This window comes from Oncorhynchus masou, chromosome 30 (assembly GCF_036934945.1).
Source record: "Oncorhynchus masou masou isolate Uvic2021 chromosome 30, UVic_Omas_1.1, whole genome shotgun sequence".
NCBI classification, from domain to species: domain Eukaryota; kingdom Metazoa; phylum Chordata; class Actinopteri; order Salmoniformes; family Salmonidae; genus Oncorhynchus; species Oncorhynchus masou.
The window spans coordinates 17,508,554-17,523,731 of record NC_088241.1 but is presented as its reverse complement, the minus strand read 5'-3'; the positions used below and the strand labels follow the sequence as shown (position 1 = coordinate 17,523,731).

General features: G+C 42.3%; 2 protein-coding genes and 1 long non-coding RNA gene across 3 annotated transcripts; all 3 read left to right on the top strand.

Annotated features, from left to right (window-relative positions):
• Nucleotides 1-296: 296 nt before the first annotated feature.
• Nucleotides 297-3,687, top strand: LOC135522203 (U11/U12 small nuclear ribonucleoprotein 48 kDa protein-like). Its single transcript, XM_064948259.1, is given in 9 exon segments — nt 297-567; nt 882-995; nt 1,259-1,319; nt 1,453-1,533; nt 2,211-2,396; nt 2,512-2,633; nt 2,730-2,833; nt 2,958-3,125; nt 3,297-3,687. Coding segments are annotated over 9 exon segments (1,053 nt in total). The 5' UTR covers nt 297-423; the 3' UTR covers nt 3,370-3,687.
• Nucleotides 3,688-7,196: 3,509 nt separating this feature from the next.
• On the top strand, nt 7,197-8,429 carry LOC135523101 (uncharacterized). The gene is made up of 5 exons (XR_010452773.1): nt 7,197-7,378; nt 7,489-7,573; nt 7,887-7,952; nt 8,057-8,190; nt 8,298-8,429. It is a non-coding gene; the product is annotated as an uncharacterized LOC135523101 (long non-coding RNA).
• Nucleotides 8,430-8,561: 132 nt separating this feature from the next.
• On the top strand, nt 8,562-15,178 carry zgc:113232 (uncharacterized protein LOC541546 homolog). Its single transcript, XM_064947318.1, has 22 exons — nt 8,562-8,567; nt 8,647-8,700; nt 8,800-8,853; nt 9,092-9,145; nt 9,438-9,491; nt 9,815-9,868; nt 10,156-10,209; nt 10,489-10,542; nt 10,676-10,729; nt 10,871-10,915; nt 11,249-11,302; nt 11,403-11,456; nt 11,647-11,700; nt 12,181-12,252; nt 12,352-12,387; nt 12,679-12,723; nt 12,846-12,878; nt 13,192-13,338; nt 13,494-13,670; nt 13,766-13,856; nt 14,011-14,088; nt 14,296-15,178. The coding sequence occupies exons 1-22, from the start codon at nt 8,562-8,564 to the stop codon at nt 14,505-14,507; spliced, it is 1,536 nt and encodes a 511-aa protein (XP_064803390.1). The 3' UTR covers nt 14,508-15,178.

Sequence of the window (15,178 nt, the reverse complement as noted above, 5' to 3'; positions counted from 1 at the left end):
TTAGCTGCCTCAGACGACAGGACATGTCAGTGTCAGATCTACCCATCTAGTCCTTCCCCCTATTCGGACAGACAGATACTACAAAAGCTTTTTAACTGTAATATTGTATACTACATCTCATATGTTTTATTTGATTTACTTACTTACGTAGGCCTACGTATGCTGCAATTAAGCTTTTAGCGGCAAATGTGTACAATTCAAAACTAACCCTTAAATGTATTTTTATTCTTTAATTACCACGAATTTACCTCAGTTAGGCTACGTCATCTACATGCGCCACACAGCCTACGCTTTTAAAATGCGACAGTGGTGCTGAACAACGATCGAAAATCTGCGTATCAAATATGGGTTGGACATTAACTAGTCAAATGTAAGGAATCCCCTTTTAATGTAAACACAATTTAGGTTTTACCTGACTACGACATGTGCGACTCACCAGAAAATCATCAGGCTCGTCTGCGAAGTTTGGAAGAGTTGACGGAGTTCACCGAGAACTGCCAGAGACAACTGAATGAGCTGTTCGAGACGCTGGGATGGAGACAGGACCAGGATAACGTCCCAGTTCAGGTCGGTCAGGAAGCTAGTTAGCTATATTTATTCAACTGCTCAGATACGATGGGTGGTTCTCCTCGCCCTGAAACTACGGCGTTCTTTATAGGACTAGTTCACCCCATAATCAATGTTTTCATAACGTTACCTGAGCTTATATCCATATTAAAAATGTGCACCATCTGTTGTGTATGTGTAGCTAGCTAGATATGAGGCCTCCAAATAAATGGGAAAACCCTAGATGATGGGTGATTCATTAAGTCTCTGTATACATGACATGCATGCTACAACAAGTAGAGATGAGATTATAACTTGTAAATGACCTTCCACAGGAGCCGATGGAGATGTGCCCCTATGACCCGAACCACAGAGTGCCAAGCAGGAGCATGGAGAGACACAAAGCCACCTGCCAACTCCGCCAGATTGGATACTCCCATGAGGAACAGGTTAAAGAGCTATACAGTATCACACACACATACTCAACTGAAATATCAACTGAGCCATCAACACTTTTTGGTGTAGCTTGTCGTTAGGGTAAGGAGTTTTTCCTGACCATAGGACCAGACCTAGAAAAACTGGACCCTATAACTAGAGCGGACCAAAGTGGTGAGGTCAAATGATCAGGAAAAACTCTCCACCCTAATTATACGACAACCTTTATCTGTTATGTTCTTAAAAGCTTTTATAAAAAGTAAATTCCTTTCCCAAGGCTGAGATGTATGACCCCTCTCTGTGTTATGAGAATGCCAGCATTACCAGCTTCACAATGGGTGAGTGTCACACTATTCCACTGCAAAGTGAATCTCAACTTAATCTTGTAGTCAAAATTCCCTGGACTGACCCTGGGTTGGGGAAGCCCACTGCTTGTCTCACATTTTTCTTTGTGTTTTGCCTCACCTGTAGACAAACACACACAGCAACAAGTGATTCTTCAAGCAAGAGCAAGTGCACTGCCAATTAGGACAGAGAGACTGTAAAGCCAAAGTAAGATCTTTACACCCTTACATTAGTGTTAGGTCACTGATAAAACCCTATGCTTGTATTCATGGCCATCAGCATTAGTTCGACTCTGTGGTAGACATGCCCCACAAAATATTTATGATTTTATTCGGGAGAAGCAATTAATGGTCATTTCACCAAAGAGCAACCAATGTTTAGCTTCTTTTTTTTTTTTACCAAGCTCGTAGTTCTTCAGTGCCTTGCCCATATCTAAAAAGATCTCAATTAACATGCATTAATTCATTATAAACACTGCTAAATATGGTGGCTGTGTTTTTTTTATTTTGTGATATAGTTTCTTTGAATTTGTCATCTGTACGTGTTCTGTGTTTTGTTTTCAGTGACAGGGGTGAGTAATTACAGGAGGTTCTTCCCTCGTTCAGGCTTACTGATTACGTGCAGTATCCTTTAATGCCATATCCTTTCAAACATGCTGCCTCGGTTGGCGGCGCTTCACACACACACACGTTTTCCCTGTACGTGTTGGGGAAATGCTTAACTCTTTTTTTTAACCCTTTCATACTGAAGGTGTAAGTGATCATCTCAATGGGATCAATGTGTTCTGAAAAGCTTTTGAATGAATGACTTCTCATGACTCTCTACTCTGTGTGATACTGTTGTAGGATGTGAGTGTGTGTAAACCCCTTTTCATTGTGCTGCAGGTGAATACTCCACAGACCCTACAGAAGTTCCTCAGAACCAGAAGCGAGCTATCTGTGACCTTACTGTGGCAGACCGATTGGCTCTTTTTGATCACGTGACAAGGGAGGGCATCAAACAGAAGGACCAAGCTGTTGCAACCAACAAAGAGGACCTTTATGTTGATTTGGTGGCCAAGCTCAAAAGGGTAGGCCTATAAACATGAACTATTGAGATCAGTAGTGTGGTTTAAGCCACTTTTCTTATGAATTGCTCCTCTAAATCCATTCCAGTGAGTCTGTTGTGTTAATTTCTGTTCTTTAGGTAACGATCAGAACGAGCACAAGTCTCACCTGGAGCTGATGGCTGAGATGAGGGACTACAAGAGACGGCGGCAGTCTTACAGAGCCAAGAACGTCCATAACACCAAGAAGTCCTACACTGAGGTGTGTGGGGGTGTGACTGTTTCAATAGAATGTAAATGGATGTACTTTGATGTGTGTGTGTGTTATATCTGGATATGTTTTTCATCAATCCTGCAGGTGATTCGGGAGGTAATTAATGTCCACTCTGTTGAACTGTCCAGTCAGTGGAAAGAGGAGGAGAGGAAGGAAGAGGTTAGAGAGTCCACACACGGCCCTCACAGGTAATCCAACCATTGTCTTCTTACCTACATTGTGGCTCATACAAAATCCAGTTAGTACTGTAATAATTATTTAAGGAGCATGTAAAAAATAAAAACGGACTCCCCTGAACCGTTTGTCTCTCAGGAGAAGTTCTGAGGACAGGCGGTCTGCCTCCATAGAGTCCCGCCAATCTCACGCCAGCTCCAGGGATGGACACGTCTCCCACCATAAACGCCACCGCAGTGAAGACCCCAGTCCAGAGCAGGGCCAGGGGCGCAGCCGAGAGAAGGAGCGCAAGAAGAACAGAAAGAGGCGAGTCAGAGAGTAGTGGATTGACTGAATATCAATTGTCTCATGCATTCAAATCTGACAGTGTTTAATTGTATGAAGTCACCATCAAGGCTTGTTGCAGACATTTAGTGGTTGATGAATGCTTTGGCTGTAAACATGTTTGATGAATTGAATGTGTGTGGACATTCACAGGGATTCCTGCTCACCGGATGAGAGACGTCATGATCGAAAGAAGAAAAAGAAGAAGAAAAAGGAAGAGAAGTGATTTTCAAGTTTAGTACTTTGGCTTGGAAAACCAGAGATTAGGTTAAGGAGCCCACCAAAGCTACGATCCAATGTTCATAATAGCGTACCACTTAGAATGTATGCCTTCATACTAAGTGCCCAATTCATGGCTTCATACTAAGTGGTATGCGTGTGTAGAAATTGTAGTTTGACTCACAGACAAATCTTTCTTTGATGTAATCTAATGATGATATTTTAATGCAACAGTGCAGCTTTAAACAACTGTCTTTAAACTAGAGAGGTTATTAAATGCCTGTTGTATTAGATTACAGAATGTAAATAAACTGTTAGAACACGATTCTCAGAATTCTGTTGTACATTCATAATTACCCCTGTATTTGACTCACTCAAAAAAAAAAACGGTTTGATGTTTAAAGTTAAAACATCAATGTGTTTGAACTTTGAATAGAAGCTTCATATGTGTACTTCAATGGTCATAATCTGTGTAAAAGCTTTTGTGTGATGGCCCTTATTTAGAAGTATTCAGAGAAAAGTCTTACTTCAGTAAGGTTACCTTTCATTCTCACAAAAATGACTTCTGTTGTAAAGCCACAATTATTTTAGAATTCATGGATTACTTCCTTTTTTAACAAGAACTCTGCATAAACAATTGTCAGTGTCTTTCCATGTTGTGACTAGAAATGGTCAGAAATATCTACACATTTCTATCAGATATGTATATTAATGTAATCATTTAGGTGTAAATGGCCCCTCCCAGGCCAACCCTATTGGTTGAGACCCCTCAGGGCAGTTTGTGCCTTTCTCAGTGTGTACTGTATTGAATGTTGGACAGGAGTGTCCATAGTTGGCACACTTTTGCCAGCAGGTCAAAAGGACAAAAGGTCAGGCCTGGGGTCAATGTGCATCTGCAGTCTTTTAATGATGGGATAAAAATACTTTTCAATATCTGTCACAACACTATTCAATTGGTACTGAGGTTGATCACCTGTTAAACCGTTACTTTAAATGGGTATTCAATTCATAATCCGAATGTAAATCGATTTTTTGTTGTTGTTGTTGTTGTTGACTGAATGACTATAATTGACCTTAACCTTAACTGTACTACTTGAACAGCTCCAAATGTCAACTTTTGAATGTTTTTAGTTATTGGGGTATTCACGACCTGCACAACTGTGTCAGTATACTGAAATTGTCACCAAAATGGACCCTGCACTAGTCTCATCTGTTTTAAACCCTCCCTCTCTAATTCTGTATTTCTCATTTTCTCCTTACTCTCTCATCCCTCTCTTCTGTCTGGGTCTCTGCCCCTGTTTGTATTTGGGATTAGGGTTAGACTCAGGTATTTCTCACCCTGTCGAGGAGAAGAGGGAGCCGAGCCCGTGCCTGCCTGAGAACCTTATGGATCCCTGAGAGGGAGAGCAAGGGAGAGAGAGAGAGAGGAAGGGGGACCAGTGCTGTGAGTGGGGAGCGAGAATGCTGTAAGGAGTACAGTTCAGGGAGGAAATAAACTGGACTTTTCTGTCTTTATTTTTTTTAAACCTGTGGACTATCTGATACGTTGAGTGAGGGTCTCGGTGGATACTACAGAACCAAACAGACAGGACCAGCACCATGGGAGCCCCCAGGGTGAAGGTAAGCAAGCAGAGCAGGCATGGTCTAAGAAGGTTTCTGAGATGTTGCTATGCCAGATTCTGGATGTGAATGCTGTATTTGGTCCAATAGTGTGGTTCTTGGGCCTAGGTTCTCTGGTCCGCAGGTGGTGTACTCAGTGATGCTGGATTGAGGAACCTAATCTAACTATTGGTTGTGTAATGATGCGGTAATGAGGGTTTATTTTTGGTACTGTGTGAGAGTGTATTTGACATGGACTGATTTAGCTGGTGGGTTGTGAGCATAAAGAAACCTAAATATACATTGGCGTTTAAATACTATGTGACCTATTTTCAGGATGATTAGCCTAGTGGTTGACATGCAGCCCCTAACAGTGTTTGAGTTCCCTCTGAATTAAGGGTAATTACTTTAGTCTGTACGTTTCTCCGGAATGTGAGTATTTGACTTTATCTTACAGAGCACTCCACTACACACAACAGCAAGTCAACCGACAAGGCTTGAAACATTGCACTTTACAACTTTGAGAGGTGATTTTGTTGTTTGAAAATTTGGGTAAATGTATGTTTTTTTCTTCGTTAACGGTAGCTAAATATAAATGAACAATATCAAATTTGCATCAATCAAGAAGTCCAGGATCTGATTTTACACTCTGGGTACAGATGGAAGCAGTTACATTTCTTATTTCTTTGCAGCAATTCTTTGTGGATAGTGTATTGCTATTCAATGAATAGCTTTTTCATGACTACTAACTGTTCAAATGGAAGGATTAGGGTTAGTGGAGGTGAGCAGTCTATATCCCACACTGCACCTCAGTGTCCCAGGGGGCCTGGAGGTCGGTGGTGATCGCCGATTTACACCACCAGGCAGACGTATTGTGTCAACTCTACATTCTGGGTACTTGCCCAGGTAATGTATGGAATACTCCAAATCAATTGGTTTATTTCAACAGATATACTCAATTATCTGCGTCATTATTGAGCACCATTTGTCATGTATACACTGACATATTATTGATCAGGTGCTCTTATTCATCGTCTTTTAATAATTGATTTGATTCCATTATAGACTACTGCATATGTGTTTTATTGATGTCCTCTGGAGTTTTGAATAACAAGCTGGAAATGGCATGGATGGAAAGTGGTTGACTCATGGTGGACAGACAGCTGCTTGACATCACAGCAAACAGAGAAAAGGTCTTTTACCTTCTCAGAAGAGGGGGATGAAGAGAGCCTTTAGAGTACAGAGAAAGTGCCCTGGAATGTGAGAAGGGCCTGAGAACTGCTGTGGCTCACCTTGTGGTTTTACCTTAACAAAGAGCGTTTTGAGCCTGTATTTCTCATCTCTATCTTGTTCAAGGCGCAGATGAGCTCTTGCCTAAATCTACAGAGCATAATACAACCCTATCACCTGGATGGCTGATACCTTCAGAATTTCCTCCCACATGTCTCATGTCATGTGACATCCAATAGGCTGCTGTTAATCCAAGGAAGTGACTTCAGTTTATTGTCCCATTTTCTTTCTGGATAATAAGAAGAAGCGACTCTATTTTTGGACATGATTTAGCCATATGCCTCAATACCAGAAAAGTTTGCTTCGTGACAGGTCCAGCGTGTCTTTTAACAAATATTTACCAAATATTCCGGCAAACTACCCAACCGCAGACCATCTTTGGTCATCTCCCCTAATAACATATAGCCTTTTCTAGTGATGGTCTAATATGCCACCTTGCAGCCCAATTTTTATTTCAACAACCCCAAGCAACAACTCCACAAATTGTTGCTTTTTGTGAATTCATTTTGAAGTAGGATATACACTCTTGCTGCTTGTCATACAATATATACAGTTTTATGAAAATAAAGTCAGCATTTTTCTTATTTAGCAGATTAATCATAGGCCTTATTGGCAGGCCTAAATGTAGTCATTTAGCCTACTCCAACTGTAGCCTAGGCTTACTGCAGGCCTATATGATATATAACTACAGACCTATGATCTTGCAGATGTCATATTATGATTGATATGAAATCTGATGTTTGTCAAGGAATTAGTCAAATATAGACCATATAAATGTTGAATATTATTCATAGCCTACAAGTGTTACATAGCCTACAAGTGGGCAATTAATACATGTCTGGAATGCCAAGACAAGAAAACAGGCTTGCGTTTAATGAGTTGTTATAATGTGCGTAACCACCACCAGAGGGAGATATATCTGACATTTTAAAAGGGCCATGATTATTGGGTATAAAATGTTCTTAGTGATCCATTAGCCTTCATTAATTAGCCTAGACGTCTACAGTCACCTAATTTTTCGTCCTCAAAACAGTTATTAATTTAAGAAGGAGTTAAAAGTGTAACGAAATAAGAGGGCATGTAGGCTATTCATTTTGAGCTGAGAGGTCTTCCATCTTCCAACAAAGGTAGGTCTTCCAACCTTTACCTTCTGTTATCGTTATAGCGGCGAAGAAATAGGCTACAGCCTAAATGGTCGTTTTAACCTCGCTTTGTTTTTTTCCCGCCTTTTCTACAGGTTTTGGTTATCTCTCCGCTGCTCGTGTTCCTATTGTGCATCCTCCCCTCCCACGCTCAGGACGAGTACTCTGGTTACCACTCAGGTGAGCTGACGTGCACTGTTAGCGCCATTAGCTACTGTTTGATGTTAGATGTTAGCTAATTATCCACATTTCTAGAGGTAAGCTAAAACAGTAGGCTATATCTTGATTTTATTTCAGTTGACCTAGATTGCGGTTAAAATGTTATAGACCTATATTCTCATGTCACCACAATGAAACATTTTTTTATATTTGCTTTACAAACATTACATTGGTTTATCTATCTAATTACAGGCTATTTTGTTTTGTAAACAGACTATCATTTTTACTGGGAAGGTTTTCAGGCTTGTTCAATTATTGTTTTGTGTCATATTAGGTGAAGAACACACCTATGAGGGCTCATTGGTCGACAACTATGAGCATTCAGGATACCCACAACCAGGTAATAACTACAACATAGCAAAGTCCCTCCTTCTAGTCAAAAGCCAGAATGCAAACGTTTCCCTCACTTAAACCCCTCCACCGCTCCCCATTCCTCGCTGGCAGAGGAATACCCACCGGAGCCCACTCACAGCTATGAGGAGCAGCAACCCTCATCTGGATATGACCCCTATGCACCAGCCCCCACCAGTGTGAGCATGATCACAGAGGACTCCTACCCCTACACCACCACCACACAGGTGAGGGGAAGTCAAGGGGGAAAGTATGTTATGTGTAATGTTTAGTAATGGCATGTCATGTAACATTGTGTTTTGTCATGTAATGTAATATCATGTTATAACTGCAGGTACCATACGAGCAGGAGCCCTACGAAGAGTCGCTCCAGGCCCCTGGTGGTGGGGAGGCTTCTCTGGGGGAGGAGGGGCCAACAGACTGTAACTGTGAGCCTGGAGAGCCAGGGTTCGCTGGGTTTGCAGGGCCCAAGGTAGGACGAAGGTGCAAATGTAATTTAGAACCTTATAAACAGCAAACATCCATTTACTTTGCTGATTAATACTGATTAAATTGCATTTATATAGCATTCACTGGGTCCTTAAGTGATTTGCGTTGTATGGGGGTAACTCACCCCATCCACCACCATCCTGTGATATCCTTTTGTTTTCTGGACTAAACAAAATATCTGTCTGTCCATCTAGGGAGCCAGAGGACTGCAAGGTAAAGATGGCTTCCCTGGGGCTCAGGGACGGGAGGTGAGTGTTAAGCACTGTATAGTCACTCAATCAAATTCATAGTGCTCATATCCTTATTGGAGTAATGCTGTTGATATTGTTCCTGTGTGTTGTGTTCAGGGGTACAAAGGATTCAAAGGAGTTCTAGGAAGAGGAGGAGACACAGGGCCTGAGGTGAGGAAGTGAAAAAAGTCAAATAAAAGACCTCACCCAAATCAGCCTTAGACACTATCCATCTCCCTAAGCAAGGCTTGAACCCAGGTTGTCCAACCCCACTGCAAACAGTCTTGCCACAACCTCAAAAGAGAAACAGTATCTCCCTGGGAAGAATGTTTGTAACTTAAAAAGTATGGCATCAACATTACCCTTGAACTTGACTCAACAGCTGTATTGACCTTTGCCTTCTCTACAGGGTGACTCCGGGCCTGATGGGGAGGGCGGTGCCTCTGGTTTCTCTGGAGCCCAGGTAATAATAGGCATCCAAAGGGTATCACAGATGTAATGTATCTCTCTTTCATTGTTTTGCTCTGGTCTAAATTCTGCAACATGGCACAAGCAATGTAACGTTTTTCTATATTGATTATGGCCAGTAGATGGCGATCTCTTTATTATTCAGAACTGGAGAGTGGCTATGTTGCGTCGTTGAGGTGAAAGGCTGAGCTCCAACAACTAGGATAGCTCTTTCTCATTCTCTCTCTTGGTCTATATTTTATTCCATTCTTTTGCACCTTGTCTCTCATTCTTTCTCTCTCCTACAGGGCTTGCCTGGTCTTCCTGGAGATCCAGGTGAGACAGGGGTGCTTGGACTGAAGGTAAAGACCATTCCTCTAAACCAGTCCGGCATCCTACAAAATATGTATCACATCAAACAAAATCACTCTTTACCTAAAAAGCCATAATAACCCCATATCAAAAACAGTGTGACCCTTTACAAAATCTTATTTGAATGTTCACTAATAACAGCCCAAGCCATGACATTATCAACCCCCACTGTTCCACAGAGACATCACAGAGTACCAGCATGGCATCATAGAATACCATTATGCCATCACAAGTATTTGCTAATTACACCAAAAAAATCTTCATTGACAATTTGAAGCTGTCTATGCCTGAGTGTGTTCCTTATCCTCAACAGGGTGACATCGGTATGGAGGGGCCACGCGGAGGAGTGGGGGTAACGGGTGAGACTGTGAGTATTGACACAGTGTAGCTGTTATGTTTTGTAGGTAACCATATTTGGTTTGATAGCAGGGATTTTATTTCAATTAATCTCACAGAAACAAAGTAACAATACATAGGTTATTATCGTGTAATTACCAATTACTGTTGGATTTTCTAAGGAAATCCACTACCTGGTCATTTCTGTAGCGTAAAATAAAGTTATTCCAAAAATGAGTGTAAGGAAATGTGATGCTAAATCTCCAACATGTTTCAGTCTGGCCCTACTCATGTGTTTAGTTCTTTGTCTTTTTCTAGGGTCCAATTGGTGAGGCAGGGCCTGGTGGGCCTGATGGAACTGGAGGTATCAAGGTAAACATGGTGGCCACCACAACTCAACACCGTCCACTCACAACAGTTGCCACCGCTTAGTGTTGCTACCACAACTCAGCACATTCTCAACATGCTCAAATCAATTCTTCACTCAGATCCTTTCACAGCTCTCACGAGAAGAAATACTAAGACTTTGTGACATGAAAGCCTCAAACAGGCTATGTGATGCGATCATTTCCATTTAACATATAAACAACATACAAATTATTGTAATTTGTTCTGGCCATGTTGAGACATATTTTTTTCCGACCTTCTCAGGGATCAACTGGAGCAGAAGGGAAACAGGGTCCTGAGGGAACAGAAGGGGAAAAGGTAATGCCTTTCAACCTTGCTTTGTGACTATGGTTCATTAAGCCGGGGTTGAATAACTCATTATTTAAATCAATTCGTATAACTTCTATTTCCTGTCTAAAATGTCTTCCATCTCATCCGTTCTCTTCCACAGGGTCAGATTGGAGCACCTGGATTCTCAGGAGACCATGGGGAGATGGGCTATAATGTAAGATGGATGTCTGTCTATATGACACACCATTCATCTCTCCATTTGGATCTCTTGTTTCTCCTTATCTACTAAGACTATGCTATTCCCTACATGGAGAGAGACCAATCCTAACTTGCTTTTTCTTTCTGTGTTTTATAGGGGTATCCTGGAGAGCCAGGAGGCAGAGGAGAGACCGGTCACAAGGTATGTTTAGGGGGACAGGAGTTATGTTGTTTTCACAGAAAGTACTCTAGTTGCTCTCAAAAGTCATTGGCCCTTCCTCTTCACAGAAACTACTCTGGTTCCCCCAAGATGTATGTGTGTTCATGGGTGTTTTCCCTAAACTGCATACTGTTATTTTCACTGAAGGTTTTGCTATTGTTGATTTTGTGAGTCATGTGGCTGTTAAACACTTTTGGCCATAACGATAGCACCTTCTCCACGTGGGAGATTAGATTGATACTGTAGTATGTCTCCCTTGCTATCTTCTCTTCCACTTTCTGTTTTCTCTGTATCTCTCTCTTTCCTCTCTCTCAGGGTGACCAAGGCCCAGGGGGCATGCCAGGCAGTGATGGGGAGCCTGGAGAGGATGTGAGTATCAGTATGATAACCACTAAATTAATAATACATAGATAAGGAATCTGTTGATGGGATTTCTCCTAACAAACTACATTTAATGTTTATTTTCCAGGGTCCTCTTGGAGTTCCTGGGGTGATCGGCTTTCCTGGAGAGTTTGGACAAAAGGTAAAGTGAAGGAGAATTGCATGCTGGGTATCAGGATGACATCATCACAATGGTCGTGAAATGCTTACTTACAAGCACTTAACGAACAATGCAGTTTTAAGAAAATATTTACTAAATAAACTAAAAGTGGACATGAACTTTTAATACTTAAATGAATACTTTGTGAATAATGGCCAGTCTTCCCTCCTAGGGCACGAGCGGGGATCGTGGTGTGAGGGGACCTCCTGGGAGAGTAGGAGCTGGGGTAAGACAGGCTTTATAACCACTATATGAGGTGCTCTAATCTCAATGACATGTGCACAGTAGACTACAGATCACAGTACAGACACTGTCACTTCCACATTCCTCAGTAAAGTCCCCTCAGTGTTGTTAATCAGATGTAAATGCAATGTTGCTTAAGGGTTTTGTGAGGGTGGACAGACACCCATGTGATATTGTTGACAGTCAAAACAAGGAATGTAACAGATGTGTTAGTAAAGTCCCTGAAAACATCAGATCTGTTGGTAAAGTCCTTGAAAAGGTTTCAGTGCCAGTTAAAAACACAGATGGTTTTAGTTATAAAAAAAACACTGTCAGAGATGTTGTGGCAAGAGTACCGTGTTGAGAGATGTTGTGGCAAGAGTTGAGACAATTAAAAATGATCTGTCATTGTAATTGAACTAAATTCCTCTTTTTGAACAAGGGTTCCCATTCAGTTTACCTATGTGTGTGTTTCATATTACAGGGGCCTCAAGGAGCGAGAGGAGATGCAGGAATTCCAGGGAAACCAGGACCTAAAGGCCTGCAGGCCCAGCCTGTGTGTATATGTCATTACTCCAACATTGTCATTACCACTACAATTATCATCATTGACTTTTGTGATTATACAATTGTTGATTTAATGCGTTGTTTCTAGGGAGCCAAAGGGGAGACAGGACCTGATGGTGAGAAGGTAACCTTTATTTACATTCCCCATCACACTGCTAAATTACCAGTCAATTTCTCACAGTTAATCAAGCACACACACACACACACACACACACACACACACACACACACACACACACACACACACACACACACACACACACACACACACCAGTAAGTGAAAGTGGATGTGTATTGGTCATCTACTGTTTATGTTTGGGTCTTTCCTTTGTGACTGATGAGCTGTAATAAGCAGTCCTATCATTGCTATGGCATCTTACTGACTTATCTCATGTGCTGATTGTTCCTTCCTCAGGGTGGGGTTGGAAGAACTGGTGTGAAGGGAGAGAAAGAGGACAAGGTAAATCTTATGACAAGGCCGGGGCAACGTCACTCTCTCATCTATCTACTTCCTGTTTCCATTGATGTAGTGGGTCTGTTTTTCTTCTTACCAAAAATGTTTCTGTTCCTCTTTCCAAACAGGGAAGTTTTGGAGCACGTGGTGACAAAGGACAGGTTTGTATACTCCATTCTGTGAAAGTATGTGTTTTTTTTCACCCTAACCCATTCTATGTTACATAAAAACCATAGGTTGTTCCTAGATGACAGCAGACACAACAGCACATACTGTAGAGAGTTGAGTTCCTGTTATGTCATAAAATCCTAAAGGAACTGTTTTAATTAGGTAAAAGTATTGAGAATTAAATGATTTGATTAGGGAGAAGTATTGAGATTGAGTTTAAATCGTGACTTTTTGTGTTCAGTGACTGAACAGTGTCCCCCCCTCTGTCTGTCTCTCTCTTTCCTTCCCCTCATCTCTGAATGGCAGCAAGGGGAGAGAGGTACCATCGGCCCTGATGGCATTGTTGGACGAAATGGACCCCCCGGCATCCCAGGCTCCAGAGGAGAGCCAGGTCCAGGCGGTGACCTGGGCGTCAAAGGTGGCTCTGGACCTAAAGGAGTGCCAGGTGCCCCTGTGCGTATCAGGAGCCAACTCCAGTCTGCCTGGAGGAAGGGTCTCCCTCTTATTTTACATTGACACATATCTAGCAAGAACGTTTGCTGACTGATTGATTGATCGATTATTTATTTGCTTGGTTAATTGATTGATTGCCAGCTTTTTGACCTCAGGGCCCTGGGCTGACAGATGAGCAGGTATTGCAGCTGTGTAAAGGAGTGGTGACAGCCCAGATCTCCCAGTATGCAGCTTCCATCCGGGTCAAGTGTTCCCAGGGCTGCCCCATCAACAACCGCACACTTATTGGGCCGCCCGGAACCAGGGGACCAACTGGAGAATCGGGCAAACCCGTGAGTCACACAGCCCCCAAACCAACCCCTATCTACTAAGGAAAGCCTTTATTCCAAACGATGATAAGTTCTGTTGACCTCTCTCTCTCTCTCAGGGTAAAGCGGGCAAAGCTGGAGTCAAAGGAGGCAGGGGCATCCAAGGGGACACAGGAGTGGATGGTCAGAAGGGGACAGTGGGTGAAAGAGGTATGTAAATCCAAATGTCTTAGTTCAACCAAACTTGATTACAGGTAAACTAAACCCTGATCAGTAAGGCTCATTTCAAGTGAAAATTAGTGGAGCTCCTTTGTAGTGGCATAGCTTCAGAGTGCACCCCTAAGCTCTCTGTTCTACTCCACAGGAACAAAAGGCCCGAAAGGAAAGGGCGGTGAGCCTGGTAAAGGTCTGCCAGGACACGATGGGCATCAAGGCCTCAGAGGTAGGACACTGTTTCCACTGGTGTGAAACTCTCAGGTCTACCTCAAAATTGCTTGTCTTAGAATTGTTGGAAAGAATCTGTAACTCACATCCAGATTCACTGGAATAGGCATTGTGTGGTTTTATTCAACATTGATGTTAGCAGAAAGTCTTTTCAAGTGAACTTTTTAAGACGCCACCTCTAATTGTTAAAAACATTTCCCCACAGGGCTGCCAGGCCACCCAGCAGAGCCAAAGAATGGTTTGGCAGGTCACAGAGGGCCCCGTGGTTTCACAGGCGCTTTGGGCCAGCCTGGCATGGTAGGCAACGCAGGAGTGCCCGGCTTCTGTGAGGCACGGGACTGCAGCATTCACGCGCCTGTGATGCGCAAGGAGCAGGGCCTAGTGAAGGGACCCCGCGATCTAAGCCCCAAGATTTAACCCCAACAAGGAGCTTCAGGAAAAGGTGAAGGAATGGTCCATGACGAGGGGTCACTCTGGACGGTCGCTCCATGGCAACATTGAAGTTAATTCAATTCATATCTCAGCCAAACCAGGAATTGACATTGAGTTTTGAACTGGGAAATTACCAATGTGTACAGCATTGATCTTTTTGAATTTCATGCCTAATTCAATTCCTGTATTGACTGGTATTGAAATGTAATTAATCTGAGCACTGTTCAATGGGGCTCACCAGTGATGGAAGGGTTTGGTGGGACACGCTGGACTCTGCACAGAGATGAAACCAGCCTTGACGCATTTCATCTGAGCCAAGCAAGGCTCCAAATGAACTCTGTTTAGGCATAATTGATACCTTTTTTGTTAGGCCAAAATAGATTTTTTTATGCAGAAACAAAAAATGAAATTGTCTTCCTCCATGCAAACCATAAGTAAAGGGGCTTGAGAAACTGGCTAAAAGAAATTGGCAGAAAATGAAACTTGCAGGAATCTCTGGCTACCAGTCAGGTTTTGTTTTTGATATGATCAACAATGCTGTGTATACATTGAAAATAAAAAGTGATGTAAATAATTTTGTAAAGTATCGCAAGTACATGTACTGTGTGTTCTGAAATATCACTGTTTTAGATAAATTCTGTCTTACTTTTTCTTAA

Coding starts and splice junctions, on each gene's coding strand:
- zgc:113232 (XM_064947318.1), top strand. Junction 10,730..10,870: donor ATGGGGAGATGGGCTATAAT/GTAAGATGGATG, acceptor TGTGTTTTATAG/GGGTATCCTGGAGAGCCAGG. Junction 13,671..13,765: donor CTGGAGAATCGGGCAAACCC/GTGAGTCACACA, acceptor TCTCTCTCTCAG/GGTAAAGCGGGCAAAGCTGG.